Source organism: Psammomys obesus, unplaced genomic scaffold (genome assembly GCF_907164565.1).
Source record: "Psammomys obesus unplaced genomic scaffold, mPsaObe1.curated_primary_1811, whole genome shotgun sequence".
In the NCBI taxonomy this organism is placed as follows: Eukaryota; Metazoa; Chordata; class Mammalia; order Rodentia; family Muridae; genus Psammomys; species Psammomys obesus.
Genome location: NW_026595981.1, coordinates 347391 through 371905, shown reverse-complemented (window position 1 = coordinate 371905; position 24515 = coordinate 347391). Strand labels below are relative to the sequence as shown.

Below are 24515 nucleotides of genomic sequence, written 5' to 3'. Positions count from 1 at the left end.
ACACACACACACACACACACACACACACACACACACACACACACACACCAGTGTCTTACTAAATATGTGCATACTTTCTTCCTACTATTCCCTAAACAACATAACAGCTCCATACATTTGTCTGGTGCTTGGCATTATAGACGTGTCTTCAAGTGGATGGGAGGAAGCTGGAGGAATGGCTTTGTGGTAATGAAGATTGCTTGCTCCTCCAGAGGACATGGGTTTGATTCCTGGCACTCATTTGACAGATCATAATTGTCTGTAACACGAATTCTCCTGCCCTCCACACACCAGGAACACATGTGGTTCTCAGATGCATATGCAGACAAAATACTCATAGATGCAGAAAAATTAAAACAAAGTGGATGAGAGGATGTAGCTAGGTTATATGTCTTCCCCGTGCCCTCTGGAGCACTCATTAGGAGCTCTTTTTTCAACAGTCTCCAGATGGTCAAAGCAGGCAGATTTCTTGGGCTGCACCACTGTCCAGGGACCTGCCAGAGGCCAGCAGAGCTGAGGCTGTACACCTGCCCCTGTGACCTGAAGCTGGGACCTCCAGTGGGAAGAGGCTCTGTGATTCCCTCCTGTGCCTGCTCCTGTCCCTTGATGAGGGGATTAAGCTGAGCCTGTTTGTGTGGATAACTTTGGCTGGCCTAGGAGGGGGCTCTTCTTGTCATCATTTGGTCTTGCAAACTGGGGCACAGAGTGGATCTGGGAGGGGGAGACAGAAGCGGGGATCCTCCACTCTCAGGGGCTCCAGCTGCCTGCAGAGCCTGCCTTCAGTGCCCCAGGGATGGGGAGGAAGAGCCCTGCCTCTAGCAGACCCTTCAGCCTTATCGACATTGATGTATCATCTTGTCACTTAGGTGACCAGGGCAGCTAGAAATGATTCAGCAGGAGGGCCCAAAATGCCAGTCTCCCCTCAGTCCTGATTCCCTGCAGCAGATGCTGGGCCTGCCCTCTGGGGCCTGACACTGTGGTTTGACATGTCACTCCAGAAAGACAGAAAGCAGATGTGGCAGGGTCCCTATCCTCACCTAAGCCACTTCATTTAGATGCCCCTGGATTATCTGGAAAAACAACAACAACAACAACAAAATAAATAAAAAATAAAACAAAACAAAAAAAACCTCCGGTTCTTTCCTAAACAGCTTTGCTTTGGACCTCAGGTTTGTCTAGGAAGGTGTCCCCAAGGCATCTGAGCCACCCTTCTCCCAATAGAAGGGATAATGAATGACCCCAGGCCTTCAGCAGACCAGGGCAGAGAGGAGTCCGCTAAAGCCCATTCTTCTTGTCCTTGCAAATCCCAGGCTTGCCACCTAGTGGCTGTGGTAGTTAGGCTCTGTGAGCCTTGGTTTCTCTCTAAAACGGGAGACTAGTTTTCCATCTACACCATAGACTGGTTGCAAAGATGGAATGAAACGGCGTCCTTGAACGTTTAACACGGCGGCGGGTTAGCTGACAGGCGGATCCAGGCTAGCTCTGTTATCTCTGCGGTTGGTTGTGGAGAGGAGGAAGCTAAGGAGAGCCGTGATTATTAACGTGCCTTATTAAATACAGACTCATGACAGGTCACGGGGCAGGGAAGTGGGTGGACTCTGCCGCAGACAGAGAGTTGAGGTCGACTGGGGCAGTCGTGGTGGGCGGACCGTTCGCAGTGGAGCTTAAAGTCAACTTAGTCCCCTAGCTGTCAGGGTCTGGGCAGTTCTTGTTCATTTGTTCCCAGTTCATTCAGTATCAGGCAACCTGCTAGGGACAGACAGTGGGTGGCATCCCCACGACAGGCCCCCCAAAGAGCAGGGCAGGGGCTTCTGGCAACATGGCTTTTTGCCCCCTTTGCTGTCCTTGGATTTGACCCATCTGTGGTGGGTCTGAGCGAGTTATTAAGCTGAGGTTGCGGTCCTGCTCGCTGTGGGCTGAGTTTTCCATGTTTGTTGCTCTTGCTTTGCCCATGTGGAGTCCCTCTCCTGTGACATTTATCTGCCAGTGTTGTGCCATGGCCACAAGCGAAGAAAGGCCGGCATGAGCATGGGCCTCACACTCTGTCTCCGAGCTGGGAGACAGCTTGAGTGTTGGTCCCTCTGATGTTCACAGATAAGGACTAAGGTGTCAGTTGGCTAGACCAGACACGCTTACCTAAGCTGCTGAGTCCTTACCTCTGAGACAGTGAGTTAGTGTCAGTCAGTGACGGGACCCCTGAGCTGACATGTCGCTGCCAGACACGTCAGAGTTAAGGTTTGGGAGGTAGTTTTAGACTGGCGTGAAGTGATGGTGTGGCTGAGACACAGACCCTCAACCCAGGGTGTCCTCCTGGTGATACCATCCGATAGTCAATGTTTACAGATTATTATGACAGAGTAAATATTGTAAACGAACCATGGAACAAACAATTAAATTTCCTTTCCTGGGTAGCTTGTTTTTTTTCCTAGAATTAAGGACTAATCCATGTTTCTGGGCTTCTAAAGTAACACAGTTTTCATTGTGCTTGCCTTTATTTGTTTTATCATTGTAGTTTATTCGCTTATAATTTTCTTAATATTTTTCCCCTTGAAAACATGTACCAAGATACTCTATGTAGTTTGTTTTTTTTTTTTTTTTCCAGCAAGAGACTTTATCTCTAGAATCTTCTATCCTTGAATGGATGGTTGCTTTCAATAATGGCCTCCCAAGAAAGGTTGTAAAAGGAAAACAGTTTTCAGAGCTCTTTTTCCAAAAAAGATATTTTAGAATATTGCTATTTCTACTTCCATATTTGGTTGATAGTTAGTCTGGGTATAAAATTTTAGATTCAAATTATTTTGAAGAGTTTTATATCCTTGCATTCTAGAGTTGTCATTGCAAAGTTTACTGACATATATTCATATTCCTCAGCATATATATCCATTCCCTGGACCAATGAATTTTTTATTTATCCATGTGTCCTAAGACTTTGGGTGGATCTTGCTGGGCATGTGGACTGAGAGGTTCAGGACCCTAAGCCATGGGAAGTATTCTTGTTTTGTTTCTCTGATAATTTTCTCCTGTTATGGTACAATAATTATGTTTACTGCATTTTCTGTGGACTGGGGATTCAGCTAGGGCATATTGAAGAGGAAGCTGGTGCCAGTCTCTCTCTATCTGTTTCTTCTTTCCTTTTTTTTTTTTTTTTTTTTTTTTTTTTCTGGAGACAGGTTTTTATGTAGACCTGCCTGGCTGTTCTGGAACTCACTCTGTAGGCCATGCTGGCCTTGAACTCACAGAGATCTGCCTGACTTTGTCTCCAAGTGCTGGGATTAAAGACATGATCATCATTGCCTGGCTGCCCATCTCTACTTTCACTATATCTAGGACCTCATCTTGCTGGCACAGATGCTGGAGGTGGCTGGGATGATTCACTGGGGACATATGTTAGGGTCTTTGACTCTGGCTCAGTTCCCAGCTTTTCTGCTGGTCCTAAAATGTCTTAAGATGATTTTTTCATGTGCCAGGGACTGTGGTTTAGACCCAGATTTGGAATATCTGGGAACTGGCTGGGTGTCTCCCTCCATACAAGCTCTCTGGGTAGCGTAGCACAGCCTAGCACTCTCACATGCTGGCTTGCTTTCCCTAGAGTAAATCCTAGAGATCAAGGTGGAAACTTTGAGAATTACTGTGACTCATCATGGAAGTTAAGTAATGGTATTTCAGTTCCATTTTCTTGGCAAAACTAAATAACCAGGCCATTTTAAGGAAAGGACATCCAAGGGCGTCATTATCAAGAGATATGCCTCACCAAGAGATCGGCTTGGCTACTCTTCCCGTTCCCTTTTTAGAATTATCTCTCTCTCTGGAACTCTCATTGGTCCTTTGGTATTTTCATTCTCCCCAACTCATTCCCTGTTAACTGTCTCATATGTTAGGGCTATACAAATGCTTGCTATTGGACTACAACCTCCTCTTTCTTATACCCTGACCATTCTATTTTTATAACATTTTTTCCATGTGTCATGAATACAAAATCTTGTTTTACCACTCTGAGGATATTAATTCCTGGTGGGTTTTGAAGGTTCCCCTGATTCTTCCCACTATTTGTTTTCTTAAGGTTCCTTTTTGTTTACTTTGGCACCATGTTAGAGATGTCTTCAGGTCATCCTTGGCTTTCTCTTTGTGTCCAAGAGTGAGACACTAGGAAGCAGGTTGGGAGTTTAGTGGGGGAAGCTGGCTTGTTGCCTCTGGGCTTTGTGCAAAGTAATGGAGCTGATAGTGGTAATAAGCAAACTGATCTCCCCATTAAAGAAACCTGGATGCTATCTTTTCTCAATGGTTGCTTTCCCAAGGTGGTGGTAGGGATTGGGGAGTATCATCGGGCTAGTGGGGAAGTGATGGGGAGGGGCTCCAAAACTCAGCCTTTCTAGTATCTGTAAGTCTCTGTCCCTCTCATCTGTAGCAAGAGTTTTGTAATTTTGGTTTCTTTAAAAAACATTCTTTAAAAATGTCACGGAAATACATTTTCTTTTTAATACCAGGTGTGGGGATGAGAGGCTGCTTCACAGCAGGTGACTATGATTTACCTCATGCTCTAGCAGAGGTGTGGTTTTGCCAGCTACAGATAGTTCTGCAGCGTGTGATGGTTATAACTTTTCAGAGGATGTATAAATGTTAGAGCCTGAGGTGTGAGGTTGCTATTGTTGGCCGATTGGTTGGTGTTTGTCAAGTAGTCGTGCACAAAGAAACTAGATGGAGAAATTAGATATCCTGATGGAAAAGATCAAACTTGCCGAAAGTAACTCGACACCTGTAATCATCAGGAAGTAGTCTAATGATAGCTCCGCCCCCTTTTCCCTCCATCCCCTCTCTCTCCTGTCTAGTGTTAGGGAGTTAACAGGGTGGAGAAGGGTGGAAGAGAGAAAAAGGAACCCGCAGAGTATCAAATGCTGGCTACCGTCCTCTTTTGGTGCAGGGCCTGTGCCTTCCTGGGTTCTCTGGGGTGAAGCATCCTCTTTTCAGCCGCATCTTTGGAAAGGACATCACGGGCGTTTCCCATCTGTATCCATTGCCAATCTTCGGAGCATCCTTTCTTTTGTAGGCCAGTTCTCCCTCTGTTACATTTGTTTCAGCAATTCAGACCTTTTCCTCACTGTTATTTTCAGGGGTTTGGAAGAAGTGAGATAAATGCATGTGGTCAGCCTGACATGTCCATTACAGAAATCTGAACTCAAGATCTCTCTATCTGTCTCCTAAAGGAAGCAAGGGAACATACTTATCACTGTTTACAAGGATGTTTCATTGTGATAAATGTCATGCACTCAAACGGAGTGAATCATAAAGTGAACACTCAACAGCCTTGCCATCCAGGTTGGAAGATGCTTGCCAGCCAGGAAAAACGCTGATATCCCGTGCTTTGTGCTTTTGTGTTTTGTCTGAGGCTGTCTGTGACCTTGTGAGCTGGCTGCCTTTGCTCTGACCGTGACGTAGATCTCAGCTGAGGCCAGGTAGTGGTGAGCAGAGGCGCTGACCACGTGAGGAAAGCTGCTCTGTTGGCAGTTTGCAAATGATGTGGCGAGGGCTGCAGGGCACAGGTGCAGCCGGATTGGGATGGGCTGGGGAAATGGGGCTCTGGTTGAGTGGGGGACTTGCCTGTTATGCTTTCCTTCGGTTCCCGTTGTTTTTATGGTTCTACCAGCCCTCCTGGGCCCACCTCTCCTCTCATGGTTCCCTCCGCTACTGCCTCTGTGCTTCTGGAATCTGCTTCTGGGTAGGGTCCAGTGCTTTGCCCATCCACCCTGTCTGAAGCAATTGCCTTAGGATCTGCCTTTTGCAAATTCAGTTCTTCCCTGTCTGCATTATGGTCGAAGTTCTAAAAACTGGATCTTTTGCTGTTCAACCGTCTCCCTCCTCTACCTTCAGCAGCCAAGTCCCTTAATGTTTTAGGAATCAGATAGTTTCGTTTCCTTGGCCCTGATCACAGTCTGCTCCTCCCATTTCCTTCCTCTCTTCGCCTCCAGCCCTTTTCTCTGCTGCCCAGACATTCACTTCTTGGAGATGCACAGCACCCAGACCCTGCTTTGGAAACCAGCCAGGTAGAGTTAAGACTGCTTAGTGCCTATGTTCCCCGCCTTTGCTCTCCTCAGACCCCTTCGTTGCTCTTGTCATATCCAGTTTCCCTTTAACTGGCCCTGTTTTGCTTTAATGGACTCACTCTTGAAGGCAACGTTGAGCCATTACCATAAAAGGACCGGCAGTGTGGCCTGCTCTGAATAGAATAGGTTCCTGTGAAAGCTGGAGTTGTAGCGCAGGCTGTTCCACACCGTCTCAGGAGCCAGCAGGGCTGCATGCACCCCACACAGGGAAGCAGCGTGACACAGAAAGCCCCCTTTTGCTGGAGGTGGTCAGGACTGGAGGTAGTCACAGATTCTGGAGCCAGACTACTGTAGCTCAAGGCTTGCTCTGCTACTTTCCAGTAACATAGATTGGGCAAGTTACTTAATATCTCTGAGCCTCAGTTTCCCCATCAGCACAATGGGACTAATAATATTTCCTGCAAAGGATGTTGGTGAGTAGTTGGTGAGAAGCCCTTGTGGGTTGCTGGTGTCAGCCTTTGGAGGACAGCTGTCACTTCCTCTCTGATGCTCAGCCGATCTCCCAGTAGGGCTGGGCCGGGCCATCTCTTTTCTGGACCTGATGGTACTTCCTTCTGTATATCTCTTTGTTTCCTTGATGTAGGTACAGAGTGCCACTAGGGTGGTTGGTGCTTTCATTTCTGCCTGGGTCACCTTGGGTATTTGGAAGTAACCCAGGCATCCTGTCTATGCAGGGACAGTCTGCCTTGTTTGCCAAAACTCAAGCTTAGAAGGCTGGTGAGGGCACAGGCTAATGTCCCCTCACACCTTGAGTGGCACACAAGCCATGCAGAGATGTAGTTCTCATGGTGAAGGGAAAGAACTGTGGCATCAGTGTCAGAGATCTGGGGTGCAACATCCCTCCCTTATCTCCATGCTGGGTGTTTAGGGACTCACTGGACCCCCTGGAGCTACCACGTGCTCACGGGTGAACTGTAATGCTTTGGTCAGTCCTGAGAGTTGTTTGTTCGTCTTCTCAGGGAGTGATGACTTGCCTACGTGGGTACCCCACGGGGGGTGATGGGGTTCACAGCTGCCTCTTCATGGCTCACTGGTCCTATTATGTCTTGTACCTTCTGCCTGCTCTTTCCCCTACCCTTGTCCCGGTTTTAGGGCTTCAAGGTTCTCCAGGGAGGGGCAGGGCCATCTGTAACCAACACTTGGGAAAGATGCTGCAGCCACCCAGCCTTGAGCAGCCTTCCCCAGCTTCCCAGATGCAGCTGTCTCTTGCCACTTGAGTGAGGCTTTTAGCGGAGCCTGTGCCTAGCATGCTTCACCATCTCCTGTGCGGCCCCGAGCCGCCTCCTCCCTAACCTGAGCCTTCTCCGTGGCCGTTTGTCCACTTACAGGAACCTGTGAACTCGTTAGCACCTTCTCCTCCTTTACGTAGGGCCCGTGCTTTTCAGTGGGCGCTGTGTGAATGTCTGTCAGCAAGTGTGTAGTCCTTCCTGACACCCTTCTGGGTTGTGGCTGTTCCTTTCTGGCCTGAGTTGACTTCTGAGGGGGGAGGCATGTTTTTCTTTGGCTAGATAGTCAGGCTCTCACATAACATCTCCTGGGTTTCTTCCAGGCGCTGCTGGGCTCTGTATCCATGAACCATGGAATTGAATTGGGGGTGGGTGGTTGCTGTTTGGGGGAGATTCAAGTCAGCACAGGTCCAGCATTGTGCTTTGAGTCTTTGTGGTGACCTTAGATTTTACACGAGGACGTGATGGAACACTGAGGCCAACCCTGCCAGGTGTCAACCTTGAGGTTCCAGGGTGCATTGATAACCCTTGGGAGCCTCCCCTTCTCTGAGAAGAAGGAAAGGGGGTAATGGGACGAGGAGGCCATGAGAAGGGGAGGGAGAGGACTGCGATCAGGCTGGAAAGTGATTAAATTAATAAGTTAAAAAATAGTGAGCAACACCTGTTTCTTCCTGTAGGGTTCATGGGGGGTCAGAACCTGCCTGCTTCCTCCACTGTGCCCTCTTGTACCTGGATCTTGTGACACTGTCAGTTCTGCAGGGACCCTGCCCTTCTTCCACACTGGCCCCAGCACAGCGGGGCGGGTATTGGTGCCCCGGGCCCTGTGTACACTGTGGCATCTGTGCACCGCTCTCTGCTTTCCACCAGGGCAGCGGTGGGGCACTGGCTCCAGCCTCCCAGACTTGGAGCACCTACATTCAAGTTCCCCAGATTTTAATCTGCTCCTGCCTCTGTACACCTCTGCTCTCTGCCTGGCTTCCTGCTCCTTCGACATCAGACTGTCTTCCAGTTCGGACAGCAGCAATCACCACTGTAGCTGTGATCGTCTATTGTGTTTCTCCTATATACACCCAGGCACTACGTTGAGGGCTTTCTGAGCCTTTCTCAAAATGGCAGGGTGTGGAGACTAGCACCTCTTCGGATGAGGAAGCTGACAGGCAGAGAGGGGAAATAAACTGGCCACAGACCTCATCAGTGCTGATGCTGGGAGTCAAGTTCAGGCCTGTCAGACACTCACGCTAGTGCTCCTGAGCTGCCCTCTCCCTCCCTCAGGGCTGCAGCCTGGTTCTCTAAATTGTCCAGTTAGCACAGATAAACATTCAAAGACTTTGCTTCTCGCCTGTGATGAGGTCCCAGAATATCTGGGTGCCGGAACGAGGGTCATGTGGGTGTGCTGCTGAGTCCTGGGTCTCTGTCTGTGGCAGGCTGTTTTTTTCAAGACAGGCTTTCTTTCTGTAACAGCCTTGGTTGTCCTCGAACTACATTGTAGTTCTCACAGAGATCTGCCTGCCTCTGCCTCTCAAGTGCTGGGATTTAAAGTGTGTGCCACCACTGCCCAGCTTGTAGGCATCTTCTTCTTTTTCTCTTTCTTGGTTTTTGAGACAAGGTTTCTCTTTGTAGCCTTGGTTGTCCTGCAATTCACTCTGTAGACCAGGCTGGCCTTGAACTCACAGAGATTCTCCTGCCTCTGCATCTGGCAGGCTTCTCTGAGCATGAACCCTCAGCTTCCACTGCCAAATCCCTGCTGTCTGTGCTCTGCCCAGCATGTCCAGAGACACATAATTCCCTATTCCCATGAGGTCTAGTCCTGTAGCGGGAACAGTAGTCAACTCATCCCTTCTGTCTTCTCTGCAGAGAGGAGAGCAAGCCCCCCAAGAAGTGGTGCCCCAGGGCCGGAGCTCAGCCTGACTTCTGAGCCCCCTCTTTCCTCACGTCTGTGTCTCAGTCTGAGCTCTCTTGGAGCATTTGGTTTGGTTGTAGTTTTTAGGCCACTGTTTCAGGTCCAGTTGGCTCTGTAGGATGGGACTTGTGGAAAGTTAGAACGCTAATATTTCCTCCCAAAGCAGGACTTTGGGCAGGTGCTTGTGCTGGGTGTGGGGCAGGGGCGGGGCAGGGGCGGGGCACTGTGCTTGCTCACCACCTCTGCCTTAGAGCACGGACGCGGACGCGTTCACCACGTGGGACCTAGGGGATTGAAAGGCAGCTGGACAGGAAATTAAGCAGCAGGAACCTCCAGCTCCCCTTTCCTCGTTTCTTTTTCAAAAATGAGGCATAATTCATATGCCATGAAGTTCGTCCTTTGCAAATACATCAGGCTTAAGCTCACTCACAGGGCCGCACAATCGTCACGGCAGTGTAGTGCTGGTACATTTTAGCCACCCGTTAGCCGGGTTCGATTTGCCCTCCTCCTTCAAGATCCAGTCTGGCTTTGGCTTTGCCAGTTCTGGGCCTGTCAGGGCAATAGAATCATCTAGTGCGGTGGTCCTCAACCTTCCTAACGTTAGACCCTCATATTGTGCTGACCCCAGCCATAAAACTATTTCATTGCTACTTCGTAACTGTAGTTTTGCTTCTGTTATGAATTATGATGTAAATGCCTGTGGTTTCTGAGGGTCTTAGATGACCCTCGTGAAAATGTCCTGTGACCCCCCAAGGGGTCACTCGACCCACAGGTTGAGAACCACTGATCTAGCATTGGCTCCTCTGTGACAGGCTGTTTTCACTTTTCATACTTTCTGGGTCCACTCGTATCAGTGTGAATCCATGTATCTTTCCCATTTTCGGTGAAACAGTATTTCATTTCACAGACTGCTTGCGTTTGGTCCATCATTCATCAGCTGGGGAATTTCGGTCATTTCTGCCCCTTTGCTCCTTGGACTCCTGTTTTGCATCCCTTTTTGTTTGATTTTTCTTGAGAAGCTATTCAAAGCATACAGCTATCTGTATTCCTCTAGTCTGGCTAATTTGGAAAGCAAGTGTAAGCACCTGGGGGGTGGCTGGGTGCTGGGGTGGTGGGAGATGAAGGTTGTGAGGCCCCAGGGCCATCTGTTGCTAGGTGGGTGTTTTTCTGCTGCTGATTATTAACCAGTGGGAGGTTATGATCCTGAGAGCAACTCTCCAGGGGCAAGGACTGTTTATTTAAGCTGTGTTTTCTAAGACGTGTAAGCCGCCCGGATCCTTGCTTTTCTTTCTGCATGGGGAGCTAGCTCACCATTTTGTTTTCACTGATTGATAGCTTAACTTTTCTATAAAGTGTGCACCCATGCACACACCTCTGTGTGCAGGTTGCATTAGTGTGCCCACGTGCCATGATCTGCAGGTGGAAGTCAGAAGGCAGCTTGCGGGAGTCAGTTCTTCCCTTCCACCATGGGGGGCTGAGACAGTCATCAGGCTTTGTGGCTTTACCCACTGGCCATCTCGCTGGTCCCAGACCACCATTTTATGAATCGTATCGTCACTGTTGTCGTTACCCTGGTGTGCATTTGTGCAGAACTTCATGTTTATTCCACAGCATTGCTTTTAATTCCTGGGAGCATCGTTTGCAGAAAAAGGCACCTAGGCAGTAAGGTGAGGTCACATGACAGAGGAGCAGGAAGAGCCACACTTGAACCCAGGAATCCCTTGATTCTAAGCTCTCCATAGCAGTGTGCAAAAGACCATGTGCTGTTGCAAGGGGCCCAGGTCACAGCCTTTTGGGGGTAGAGACCTGGGCCCTGGATACTGCGGTGCTGTCGTCAGGACCTCCCAAGGGCTCTGTACAGCTTCTGTTCCAGGCCCCTCTGTCCTCTGTCGAGATTGCATTTTTCTGGAGCCATGTGGGCCTCTTCTGGACACCCTCCTTTCTGCCCTGGGATCTCCTGTGCTTCTAAGAGTCAGTCTCTGAGCAGAGGACTTTAGCCACTGGGCTCTGCAGTAAGGAGATGCAGAGTGGGCAGCACCTCCAGGAACCCCTGGGGCCCCTGCCCATTCAGTACCCACATGCCATCTGAGGGTTTTTTCATCTGAGGGTAAATTCTTCCTCCTCCCGTCTGCCTTCTCTTTGTTTTCTCTTCCCAGCCCCTCACCTGTCCCTGTCACCAGCACCTTCCTTTTACGGGTTTCCAAGGCCCCCTGGGTAAATAGGGGCCCATGTGCCCTTACAGCATATGTTCCTGTTTGTCTGGGCTCATGGGAGGGCAGTTTCCAATCTCAGGATCATGACACATGGCTCACGAGAAACTTGTTACTTCTGGTAATGATTTACCTTTTGCTTCTAGCAACTGAGAGTGGCCAAGGTTATCCCTGGATAGAATCACATCAGTTTCGCCTCTCATGTGTGATGTGTTTGCTGAGAGAGAGAGAAAGAGCGGGAGCTGCGCCCGGCATGCAGCTCACCTAATCTTATCTTTGTGCCAGCTGGTGGCTGGGTCTGGCTGGTGTCCTGGGGGTGGCACTGGCTCACATGTAAATGTCGTTGTCAAGAGGGCTAGGGCAGGACAAGGTCAGGCTCAGCTGATCAGAGTGGGGGCGGGGTTGAGGTAGCAGCTGGGATTCCGCCTTCACTCGGGCTTTCACTCACAAGGCCAAGGTGGAGTGAGAGCTAGGGTGTGTGTTGCTTTCCCAGGGCTGCTGTTACCAAGCACTAGAGGTGGCTTGAGGCAACACCTACTTCTTTTCTCAGTTCTGGGGCTCCAACAAGATGTCAGTAGATGGCCCTGGCCCTTCGTGTCTCTTCTAGCTCCTGGCAGTTGGTGCAATGCTTGCGTTTCTCCACCTGCAGCCACCTCACTCTTCCATCTAGGCCCCTCACGCCACTGTGTGACGTGGGCCTGCAACCTTACAGTTACACGGGCCCTGGGCATGTTAAAGGCCTGGCTCATGGCCTCATCTTAACTAGGTTGCATCTGCAGAGGCTCTGTTTTCAAATAAGGTCTTATTCAGAGGTGCTGTAGGTTGACACGTCAACATACCCCCACCTTTTTTTTTTGTAAGTGGGACACAGTTTGATTAACAATAGACATTTAGTGCTTAAATAGGAGGAAGGGATGGAGCCAAGAGGACCAAAGGATACTGAGTGTGCCTTTATTATAGGTGTACTTGAGGTCATCCACATACCAAGGCAAGGTGGATTCTAATGAATGGCTAATGGCCCATGTGCACCCTGAGTCTTTTGGAGGATAGCAGCCATTCTCTGTCTATCTCCTATCCCTCAGGAATAGGGAGGGTTGGCCATGAGAGTTCTTTCCTGCCCCGCTGTCACTTGGGAAATCCTTCTGATTTGAAGCTTCCTTGTGTTTCTTTGTGATGGTCCTCATCCCTCCCTGGTCCTGGTTGCTCATCCAGCATCCAGGGGAAGCAGGATGGTGCATGGGAAAAGGTTGAGGATTCCTAGATCTTGGACAGTAATTGCGTTTACTCTGGCCCCATGGGTGTGGGCATGGAACTCAAAAGCATGACTGTGTAAATGATGTAAAAAGTCTGCTGACACCCTCCTGCTCAGGGTTGCTCCTGGAGATCAAGGGCTTCTGTCAGCTAAAGTCATCATCCCAAACCATCTCCAGAGGCATGGGCCAGAAGTTCTCAGTGGAGTCCAGAACAGCTTATGTTCTCTCATGGAAGATTTTCCTCTTCTCCATTCTCCGCCAGCCCCTCCTGCAATCTCTCAAGGGAGGTGCCCTTGTTTTTGCCTTCACGTGCCTGAGTGTACTCTTTTCCACACTTGACCAAACTACGCTCTTCCCCTTTCTGGCTCTCAAGGGACAGGCTCTTCAAGAAAAGCAGTGGCTGCTTGAAAGAGGCAGAGGGCAGGGGGCAGGGGGTAGAGGGCAGAGGCTGTGCTGGACCAGCTTCAGTGAGAGGCAGATGAGGGCAGAGCAGTAGCTACAGCTAAGTTGATATATAGAAAGTGAAGCTGGTAGCTTGTGTTGCAAGGCAGACAAAGATGCTGCATGTGTGTGTGTGTGCATGGGTGTGATGCTGAATCTTGTTCTTGCTGGTTCTCGGACCAGTAACAGTCTGGATCAAGAGGGAGGAAACTCTTCCACTCCAGTTTCTGAAGTCCTGTTACCAAGGTGCAGGAAGCAGCGAGGATGACGGCAGATGGAGGAGAGGGAGCTGGCCAGGGTTGAGGCTGGTGGAGTCATGTGACCCTGGACCAAGCAGATGCTCACCAGCCTCCTGTCCGGCTGCAGGGAGCCTGGAGCTGTGTTAAGACAGTGTGGCCCTGTCCTTAGCCTGGCTTCTCAATGGGGTTTAGACCGTCACGGACTGTGGTCTTGGGGAGCCAGTATCTGGGCTCAGCTTCTCTCTGGAAAGCTGGGAAGCATGGTTCTCGGGAATGTGGGTTTCCTCCATGAAGTAGCCTGGACTGCTTCTAGGACATTGGCTGGAAAGAAGTAGGAAGTGTTCTTTCCAATGGGGAATGGTGGTCTGACCGTTGAGTGCTTCAGGATGGGGCTCCTGTGGAGCTAGGGGCTTTAATAGCTCAGCTGTGATCTCTGTCAGGTGTCAGTATTTGTCTTGCCTTTCCATTCCTCCTCCAGGGCATTTCAGGGTTCCTGGCCCACTGGGGGAGTCCCCCATGTCTGCCCAGATGGCCCTGTTGCATAATTGCCGTGGAGGTTTCTCCCAGCCTAAGCAGTCTGCCTGGTGATGGGACAGCAAACAAGCTCTCCCTGGTCACCAACAAGGGCCAGATGGGAAGTGGGGAGTGTGTGAGAGCATCATTTCCATGGTGACACAACTCTGTTTAGCTGCCTCAAACCTGGTCCTACCCCACATGGACTAAAATAAGTTTTTACCTGCCGATTTTACAGCAGGCAGCCCTGTCTTCCCAAGGCTTGGGCCTGTGGCTGGGCTAGCACCCCCCACCCCCGTGTGTGAGCATGGGTCTGAGTGGACAAAGGTGCCCATGGGAAAATAACTCCTACATGATGACCTCTTTCCATGTCTCCCTCTGACCCCAGTCCTGTATCCTTTAGAACTGGTGGTTCGGAGACTTTGGGTGCATTGGAACCATGTAGGAATCGGGGGTGAAGCAGGTTCTTGGGTGCATGAGGACTTACATGTCCTCAGGGGATGCTGGTGGACCAGGGCCCGCCCTTATGCAGCACTGCTTTTGCTGTTAGTATATCCCAGTCTTCACTGGGAACTCGAGTCAACTCTAGTTTTCTGCACCATTCCGTGTTTTCAAGCTCAGCCACTCTTAGGTCTCAGAGGGAAGGCTTGAGAAGACCCTTGCTCACAGCCTCTGTGTCCTTTGGTCTCTTTGCAGGAAGCAGGAGCTGGCCAACAGCTCAGATGTGACCCTCCCTGATCGGCCACTCTCCCCTCCTCTCACTGCACCCCCAACCATGAAGGTAAGAGGCTCGGAGTGAGGAGGTGGGAGGAAGAGGAGGCTGAGTCACGCTGCCTCACCATTGTCTTAGCGTCAGGGCCAGCTGCTTCCGTTCTAGCGGTGGCTTTGAGGGGCCCAACACTTCGGTGACAGTGTCCCGTTAAGTTGGGTGGAGTGAGGGGAAAGTATGACTGAGCTGTGGGTGTCTGTGTCAAGGGGCAGTGAAGAAACAGAACTGGGGTCGTGGTGGGGCTGGCAGGACAATTGGATTAATGAGAAGCCATGTGGAATGGTGGGAATGAGAACAAAGAGTCCACATTAGAAGAAGCAGGGGGACAGAATGCAGCTGGGTGTTAAAGGGGTTGCCATCCGAGACAGGCAGGCGCTAGGTGGGCCCTCCTAAGACATGGATAGCATTTGGTCAGCCCCTCTAGGATGGCTTTGTCATTTTGGTCCCTGTGGCAAAGTCACCTCTTTCTTGCTTCAGTGTCTGTGGGAGAATCGTTCTGAGGCTTCAGTCAGAAAGAAGCCTGTTTTGGAGAGAAACCCATCTTTGTTTCTGAGCCCTTTCTAAAGAAAGGGGTCTGTGCCCTTTTGTTTCCAATCTACATCCCCAGCTTCCATGGGATGACCACCCTGACTTAGGCCAATCATCAGGGACGACTGTTGGTTCAGCTGCACCCCCGCCCCCAACTTCCACCTTTACACTTTGTTGGGCAAACACTAGATCTGAGAAAGTCTCCTGCCTCCCAAATCGTCTGAAGGGCCCTCAAGGCCTGTCGGTATCTTAGTCCTGACTGAGGCTCTGAGATGACTCACAGGAAATAATCTCGCACCTTTGTGGCTACTCCATGTGGCTCCCCTTTTTCATGACACCCCAAAGGCAGTAGATAAAATCATCCTGTAGCATGTACTGAGCCTCATGGCTTTTGTGAGAATATTGACAATGGCAGAAGAGCCCTGGTTGGGCCAGGCACTCAGAGGTGGGCAAGATGGATGGTCCAACTTCTCGTTTCTTGGAGGGGACGCCTGGGCACCTGGAGCCAGGTCACCCTTGTCAGCCTAGAGTGTGATAGTGTGTGACCCAGCTAGTGGGATGGTTTGCTGGCACAGAGTAACAATGAGGAGGATGTAGCCAATTCTGCCCTTGGGTCTGCAGAGTTGGTCGTGGGAAGCTTGTTTCTGCTCACGGACAGCAAGAGTTTATAGGAGACCTAGGAGGAGTCAGAGAGTTCTCTTGGCAGGCTTCACTCGCATGACTGTTTAATTCATTCAACACCCAGTGTTTATTTGAATATTGCATTAGTCAGGACTCTTGGTTGGAAGTGACGGAGACACTACTCACTTCAGCTTAGGAACTTTCCCAGGCTGCAGCTGGGGGAGTTTGCCTCTCCCTCTTTCTCCTGTGATGTTTTAATTCTTTGGGAAGCCCTGCTTCACTGATAGCAGCATGGTGACCGAAGCTCCTGTGGGATAAGCAGCTCTCGTGGAAAGAGAATAACTTTTGCCAGTAGTTTGACAGAGTCTTAGGGAGAAAGCTCATTGGCTAGAGGAACAGAATGCTGTGATTGGATAGGTTTGAATCTAATGAGGTACATCAGGGAAACTGAGGGCAAGAATGCCGTGGCCCCTGGAAGGAAAACTGGAGCACTGCTATAAGGAAGGGGAGTAGGCAGGACCCCACTGCAGGACCATGAGCCCACAGGCCCTGTGCTGGGAGCTTAGTGACCCCAAGAGTGAGCAAGATACTAAGATCTTACTTTTTCCTGGAGTTCATAGACCACTCAGGGAGCCAGAAGTTGAAAAGGGAACAACAAGAATGGGGGTTGGACAATTAGGGGAGGTGAATGTTCTCAGCAGAAGCTCCATGTCACTCAGGAAGTACAAAGGGGTGAGACTTGAGGTCTTGGAGAGGCCCTGAGGGTTTCTTTAAGGAAATGGTAATTCAGCTGGGCCCTAGAAGTTGAGGAGGACTTACACTGAGGTAGAGTCAGACATTCAAGACCTTTGCTGCTCAAAGTGAGGCAAAGGGACCAGCCACACTCTCAGGGTCTGTGAGCCTCTCAGGCTCTGCTTCAAATTGCCTGGTAGCACTTGTGTCTTACCAGCATTTTCTGGTGACTAGAACAGCTCGGGGGTGCCAAAGATGAAGTGCAAGGAGAGAGAGGAACTGGAAGAGACCAGAAATGCTGGAGAGTCTGGGCCAGAAGACAGGCAGTAGATCAAGTAGAAGGTTTGCTAAAGATTTAAAAGTTTTCCTAGTCAAGGGCACTGGAGAGGTGATGTTTTGTTTTTGTTTTATTTTAGACAGCGTCTTACCACGTCACTCAGACTCTTGATCCTTTTGCCTCGGCCTCCTGAGTGCTAAGATCACAGGTGTCCACCACCCCTGGCTGTGAGGGGGGCCTGTGCGCATCACCCTGACGGCTGTGGGGAGGATCAGAATAGAGCGGGAATCAGCGGATGTATTAGAGGCCCCTGCCAGGGTACTGGGGAAGAGCATGGACGCCAGCAGGCTTATTTGGAAGTAGAGCTCAGAGTCCTCAGGTGGCAGGTTGATGAGACCGGGTGATTTGAAGAGAGGGGGCAAGAATGGTCTCAAGGTCTGGAGCAAAAGAACTTGGTGCAAGCATTTTCTGAGGTGGGGTAGCCCAGCAGGCAGGAGAAGAGTGTTTGCAGGCCTGTGGCAGCTGTTTAGGGAAGGGGTAGAGTGGGAAGAGGAGAGGTTCTCAGGATGGTACCGTGGAAAAAGCTGGACCTGGGCATAGAACAGAGTACTATTACCACCCCTTACTTCACAGTGAGGGGTGGATACCTGGGCCAGCTGCTGGGAGAGGCCTGATGTGGACTGTGCAGAGGAATGGCCGGCAGAGCAGCCTGGAGTTTGCTGGTGTGTGACTAAGCGCCATTCTGAAGAGGTGGGGTGACAGTAGATGGCAGTGCTGAGGAGTGAGTGGAGATACGGAGAGTCAGAGGATGTAGACAGTCCCTGTGAGACAGAGGAGGCCCTGGTGTTTGTGGACCTATCGAGAGAGAGAGAGAGAGAGAGAGAGAGAGAGAGAGAGAGAGGAGAGAGATATGCTCAGGAAGTCCCCAGCCCATGACTTTTGTGTTCAGACTCTAAAGGCAGGGTCAGAGCTAGGAAGCGAGGGAGCTGGGCTTGCTGTAAACTTCTTTCTGGGTGGAGATCCTGTGCGCAGCTGCCGTGGGGTCTCTTTGCGTGTGCCGTGGTTTGCTCTGTGGCTGTGGTTTGACTCTCCAGTTAGGAAATGTCCCCACCGTACGAAGCTAACTGCTTTCCAGGGATTTCAAACCACAGTGCTCACAGCACACTGACTTGTTCGGCACAGATGGAGCGTTCCACGATTGTGCTCAACCCTCAGTGTGCTGCTCCTGCAGGCCTGTTCATCCTGCCTGGCACCGAGCTTCTGGAGTGACCCTTCTGTGGTCTTTGGGGCCCTTGACCCCTGGCTTAGGGTGGCTGAGTTGTTGTGTACAGTCAGAGACCTCCAGGTTGAAGGATTGTGCTCTGGGCCTTTGTCCGAGTCTTTGAAAACTTTTTATTTTTTAGATTTATTTACTTTGATTAAATGTGTGTAGGTATTTTGCCTGCATGTATAACTGTGTACTCCTTCTGTGCAACGCCAGTTCCCTTGGACCTGGAGTTATAGATATTTGTGAGCAGGCATGTGCGTACCAGGAATTGAACTCAGGTCCTTTGGAAGGGCAGCCAGTGAGTGCTCTAACCACTGAGCCACCTCTCCAGCCTCCCTGAGTCCCCCCCCCACTGTCTGAGTTTTATATCTAGGAGATCTTTCCTTGCCTCTCTATTTTTGTTTTCGTTTCTAGGGTGGCATCAGACAGCATATTTTTATTTTGAATTCTTTGTGATTTGATAATTTTGCACGCACACACACATGCACACACAAAATACTCCCCATTCTCCTCTCTTCTCTCTCACCCTTCCATGCCCACTGAGCCCTTTTTCTTTACAGCAAGTCCCTTCTTACTTTCATGTTATTTTTTGAGACAAAGTCTCTCACTGGCTGAGAGCTGGCCGTGTAAGCCAGGCTGTCTGGCCAGTGAGCCTCAGGGTATCTTATCTGTCCAGTGGCCTGTCTCTGCCTCTCCAGAGTCAGCGTTAGAAGTGGCTTTAAATTTGTTTATTTAATTGTTTGTGTGTCTACATGTGCGACATCTCAAGTATGGAGGTCAGATAACTTGTAGGAGTTGATTCTCTCATTCACCATATGGGTCTCAGGGATTGAATTTAGGTCATTAGGCTTGGCAGCAAGTGCCTTTACCTGTTTAGCCATATCTGTTGGCCCCATGCCTAGCTTAAAAAAAAAGATTTATTTCTTTATCATTTATACAGTATTCCGCCTGTACGTACACTGCACGCCAGAAGAGGGCACCAGATTTCACTGTACATGGCTGTGAGTCACCATGTGGGTGCTGGGAATTGAACTTGGGACCTTTGGAGGAGCAGCCAGTGCTCTTAACCTTTGAGCCATCTCTCCAGCTACATGCCTGGCTTTTTAATGTGTTGTGAGGATTGAACTCAAGTCCTCATGCTCACATGGCAAGTACTTTACTTACTGAACCATCTCCCCAGACCCTTGAATCAGTTTCTACCCCTTGAGCGGGCGCCTGGCGAGAGAAGGACTCACCTGGTTCCCTTGGTAGTGTGCCTGAGTACAGAAAACCCTCCTTTGATTGATCAGCTTGGGTCAGGCATTGATGATCCATTTCCTTTATAGATAGATGGAGCCCCAGATTAATCTTCTGTCCCCATGGGCAGCTTGTTTTCCTAGGGGATTTCCTACCCCCTATAGGAAGCCAAGAAAAAGCTGAGCAGATGGGTCAAGACAGGAGCCCAGTTACTCTGCTCAGGAGGATGAGCAGGGTAAGCTGGGGGTGGGGGCTGACAGCCTGGGTGTGCAGTGGATTGCTGCCAGGGGTTTTATTTGATTTTCATGTTCACAAGGACCAGTAGGCATTTAGCAGACCCCACAGTATGCCTGGCTTTGTGTGGGTTCCCCTGGGACCACCCGGAAGCATTGGTCCTTGACCCACAAAGAGCCTCTACAGGGGACCTTAACTTAGCAGAGGAAGCCATATGGCTCAGCATGTGACAAGCTCACAGATTAAAAGTAGCTTCCTAGTGGGGAGGAGAGGAAAGGAAGAGCTGGAGATGGAGGGGCGCTGTCAGAGGAGGCCCTAGGAAGCAAAATTGGGCTGCCCCCTGGAGCCCAACCTTCCCGAACTGAGGGTGGGGGATAAATTAGGGCCAGCCCTTAGATTCTCTTGCATCAAGGCATCTTCTAGACTGACTATGACCTGATCTTGGAGCCCCAAATAGGCTGGTAGCTGGCCTGTGACCGTTGTTTAGCTTCTCAAATTCTCCTCATGAGAGTCTGGGGCGCTCTGGGTCCTATGTTTGTCTTTGGAGAAGAAGGGGTGGAGGTTGGGGGGTTCCCCTGAGCGAGGTGCAGCGTCTGTGCCTGTGCTGCTCCTCAGGGCTTTGTTCCCCTCCTCCCACTCTCCCTCAGTGGTGGGTGAGGCAGCTGTGCAAACTCTGCATGTGTGAAGGCAGCAGGCGCCCGAGGCCCTTCTCTGGATCCCTCTGGGCCGAGGCTCCGGCTCTCCTCCCATCTGTGCCTACTATGTGCCCATGTGCCACTCTTCCTCCTCGACTTGTCACACGACCCGTGGCCAGTCCACCTCTTTACCTTGTTCCTGGTGACACACCCCTCCCCCCTTAAAAAATTACTGCTCGCTACTCTGTCGTTGAGGGCACACAGTCGGTTTGCTTGTGTTCCAGCTGAGGGGAAATTGAGTTGCTTTTGGTTTAGGCTGTTAATAGCCAGAAGCTATGACCACTGTAGTACAGCTTTGCTCGGACTTGTGTTTTCTTTTCTCTTGGATTATCAAGGAATAGAGTCACTACACTGAAGAGTAGGGAACTTTGTGTTGTTTCTCTTTGAGACCTGAGTCTCATTCTGTAGGCTAGTCTGGCCTTGAACTTGCAGCCACCTGCCTTCCTCAGCCTCTTGGGCTGAGATGATTACAGGCATGTGCCACTATGACCGTGGTTCTCTTTCCTGACCGCTTCCATGTGACTTCCCAATTCTGTCTAACCAAGCTCCTGAAAGTCATTTGGAGCTGTCATCTGAGAGGAATCACTTTTGGCACCCCTGCCTGAAATAGTCACAGGAGGTTGTGCAGTGTGATGAAGGTCCCGGAGTATAGTGGCAAGCCTGTGGTGTACTCCAGAGCCTGTGTCCTGACCACTGCTCTGTACTACCCTAACCACTACCCCACAGGCTGGTAGGGTGTCTTCTGAGTAAGGCCATAGGCTCCCCTGACTGCTATCCCCTTCGTGATGGGACAACAGACACCAGCAGGAGCGATTTGAGCAGCAATGATGTAGTCTGTGACATGGCAGGTGCTCTGTCACGGGCTTCTATGGTGGTGAGTGATGACAATGACAACTTGTGTGGGGTTCCTGTCCCTGAGAAACAGAGCATCGCTGCTTCTCTTCAGAGAACCCAGAGGATGTGTGGATGCTTTGCCTATTTCTATTACCTTTGGACCCTTGTTCTCCTGACAGGTGGCTCTAGAGAGAGGCCCTACTTTGTAGAAATCACTGATGGAAGCCAGACATGGTGGTGCACTCCTTTAATCCCAGCACTCAGGAGGCAGAGGCAGGTGGGTCTTTGTGAATTCAAGGCCAGCCTGGTCTACAAAGCAAGTCTAGGAAAGCCAAGGCCACACAGAGAAACCCTGTCTCAAAAAAACAAAAACAAAACAAAACAACAAGAAGAAATCACCAATGGAGGCTGTGTTGGGGTTTCTATAGTATGATAAAACGCCACCACCAAGAGCAACTTGGGGAGGAAAGGATTTACTTCAGCTTATACTTCTACATCACAGACTCTCACTGAAGCAAGCCAGAGCAGAAACTCAAATAGGACAGGACCCTGGAGGTAGGGGCTAATGCAGAGGCTCATGGGGGCACTGGTTACCAGCTTGCTCCTCATGGCTTGCTCAGCCTGTGTTATAGCACCCAGGACCACCAGCCAAGGGGAGCAAAGCCCACAGTCAGCTGGGCCCCCTCACACTAATCATCAACAGGTAGTCTGGTGGGGGTGTTTTCTCAATTGAGGTTCTCGTTCAGAACGGCTGCAGTGTCGAGCTGACTTAAAAACCATCCAGGACAGAGACTGAAGCGCAGGCCTTGGCTCAGGCCTCCAGGCGTCCAGGATCTTGTACCCTTTCTCCTCCAAGTGGGTGGGTCTGGACGGCAGGGCTCCCTGAATTGTCTCTCTGGAGACCCTTTCCCCTCTCCTTTGATTCTGCAGCCCAGCCCTCTTTCCAAACCTTCACACGGGTCCCATGATCCCTGACTGGCATAAACAGTCCCCATGACCTGGTCTTTAAGAGGCTTCTTCAAACTAGTTAAACCTATGACGTGTTAAACTTCATAATTTTCAGAGCCAGTCTGCCTGGGATAAAGGAGATCTTAGCTGTGTGAGTTTTCTGAATCTTACCTTCCTCATTTGGGGAGTATGGAAGGTGAGCGTTCCCACGTGGTGGATGTGAGGAACTTGTCAGTAGCTGAAATTTTGTGTGTTTGTCATTTGGAACAGAACAGACATATGTGTGGCTTGTGCTGCTTCAATGTCATCATTGTTCTTGAAAAAAAACTTTCTCCAAGATGGTGCTTTGTTTTTAAGATAGCAGTGCTTAGGTCTGGGGCTAAGGTTAGGGTTAGGGCTGAGGTTAGGAAAGGATGCACATCTTTTTTTCTCTGTTGGTACCATGTTTCCTCGGAGGACTTCCTGTCCTCTGCCTTGCCCGACATCCACAGCAGAAGGGCCTGAGACTCTGGGAGCCTCTGCCTTGGACATAAATGGTTACCTGGTAAGTGCAGATATCCATGGGATACTCTGAAAAGGATAAAAGAAACCTCAGCCCACCAGGCAGGCCTGGTGGAGTGCTGTTCTGGAAGCTTCTGACTGAACTACTGAATTCCCAGTAAGGCTGCTCTGACATAAGCAGGGCTAACAGTCCAGATGGTTTCTATGGGGACAGGAAGGCCCTGCAAGGCCAGCCTCTCATAGAGGACCGCAGAAGGGGACTCTGAAGAGACTTGAGTCATCCAGGACCATGGGGAGTTCTGAGGCTGGTCTTGGAACATATGTTCTGACTGTTGGTGCCCACCAAGAGTTCCACCCGCCAGTTCCCTTTTCTGTAGCTGATGTTGAAATGAGCCTGTGTTTCTGAGCAGATGCTGACATTGTGGGGAACGTTGGAAGGCTGAGGGTAGGGCATCAAAGCTCTGACAAGCTGTGTGGGGTGCAGAATTCAGCCTGAGTGGGTGTTGGGGGCCTGCCTCACTCATATTCCGAAGACCTGATGGAGCGCTTGACACTCAGGGTGAGCTTCCTAGTTATGCTATGTGACCCTGGAGGCCTGACCTCATCCAGACTCAGAACTTAGCACCTGGTCCTATGACCTCCCTCAGTACATAGTGCTGTGTCTGGCACAGGTACTGAATCTGGACTTCAGTTTTCAAGATTACTCTCTCTGTGTCTGTCTGTCTCTCTTTCTCTCTCTATCTCTGTCACTCTGTGTGTATTATGTGTGTGTGTGTGTAGGGATTGGAGGACAACCTGTGGGAGTCAGCTTGTTCCTACAATGATATGGGTCCCCGGAATCAAACTCAGGTTGTCAGGCTCCACATCTTTACCTGCCGAGCCATCTTGCTTCCCCTTGATCCAGGAGTTTAATAACACAGTGCAGAGCAGCGGTGTTCTCAGACCCCAGCTCTAACGTTGGCCCATTGGGCCACAGTGAGGCTTACGGAGGATGTGGGCCGGCAGGGCTGTGTAAAAGCCTGCACACCACACAGGTGCTGTGTTTCAGTCTCTGTGGAGACTAGCAGTTGTCATAGCAGATGCCACGGTTGGGGAACCCGATGCCTGTCGGGTGGCTTGAATGAGAAGCCCACGTTTTTCTTTAAACCGCCATACTTGCTGCCCTGAGACCATTCGGCAGCTGGTGCTACCAGATTCTGTCCCTCGCCTATTCCTACCCTTTGTACAAGTGTCGTCGACCATTTCTCCAAGCCTAGCACCTGGGGATTTGGGAACCAGCGGGTGGTGGCTTCTTTTCTTGAAGCATTGCCATTGATGCAGCTCCAAGCTCAGCACCTAGATTCTCTGTGTCTCCTTGCTGTTATCACCTACCACTCCAGCCCTGACCTCTTAGAGACTCCCTGCTCCTGGCTGGGCATAGAGCTGGAGTTTTGGGTGTTGGAGTGTCTATTTGTTTCTAGAACTTCTGTAACAATTGCCACAAACTTGGTGGGTGGCTTAAAATAACAGCAACATATTCTCCCATGGCTCCTGATACCAGATGTCTGAAATCAGGGTGTCAACAGGGCCTTGCTCCCATCAAAGTCTGTGGGGGAGACCCTGCTTGTTCTTCCGGCTTGTGGGAACTCTAGACATTACTGCTTGCCTTCCTCTGCCTCTGTGATTCTCTGGGTGCTTGTTTCCCGAGGCATGTATCAGGACACTTGTCACCTGATAGAGCCTTCTGGGTAGTTAGTCCAGGATGATGATGGCATCTTGAGAGCTGTTTCAGCCCTGTTGTCTTAGACTGTTGCCTTAGACTGGGTGATTTATAAATATCTCACATTTGCTTCCCCACCATGCTGGAGGACGGAAAATCTAAAATCATGGTGCTGGCAGTTGGCGTCTGGTGAAGGCTTGCTTTCTGCTTCCAAGAAGGCACCTTGTTGTTGTGTCCCCACATGTGGCCCTTGTGTGTGTGTGTGTGTGTGTGTGTGTATGTGTGTGTGACTGC

At 50.3% G+C, this 24515-nt stretch overlaps 1 protein-coding gene across 7 annotated transcripts in view; it reads left to right on the top strand.

The window, feature by feature from the left end:
- Positions 1 to 24515, top strand: part of Rap1gap2 (RAP1 GTPase activating protein 2) — a 211341-nt gene that overhangs the window by 99213 nt on the left and 87613 nt on the right. For 6 of the 7 annotated variants that reach the window (XM_055619473.1, XM_055619478.1, XM_055619475.1 and 3 more), the window contains one exon: positions 14577 to 14661. In XM_055619473.1, coding sequence (XP_055475448.1) covers positions 14577 to 14661 — 85 coding nt within the window. Of the gene's footprint in view, positions 1 to 10279; positions 10302 to 14576; positions 14662 to 24515 lie in introns of those variants that run through there. The other variant, XM_055619479.1, reaches the window with a different exon arrangement.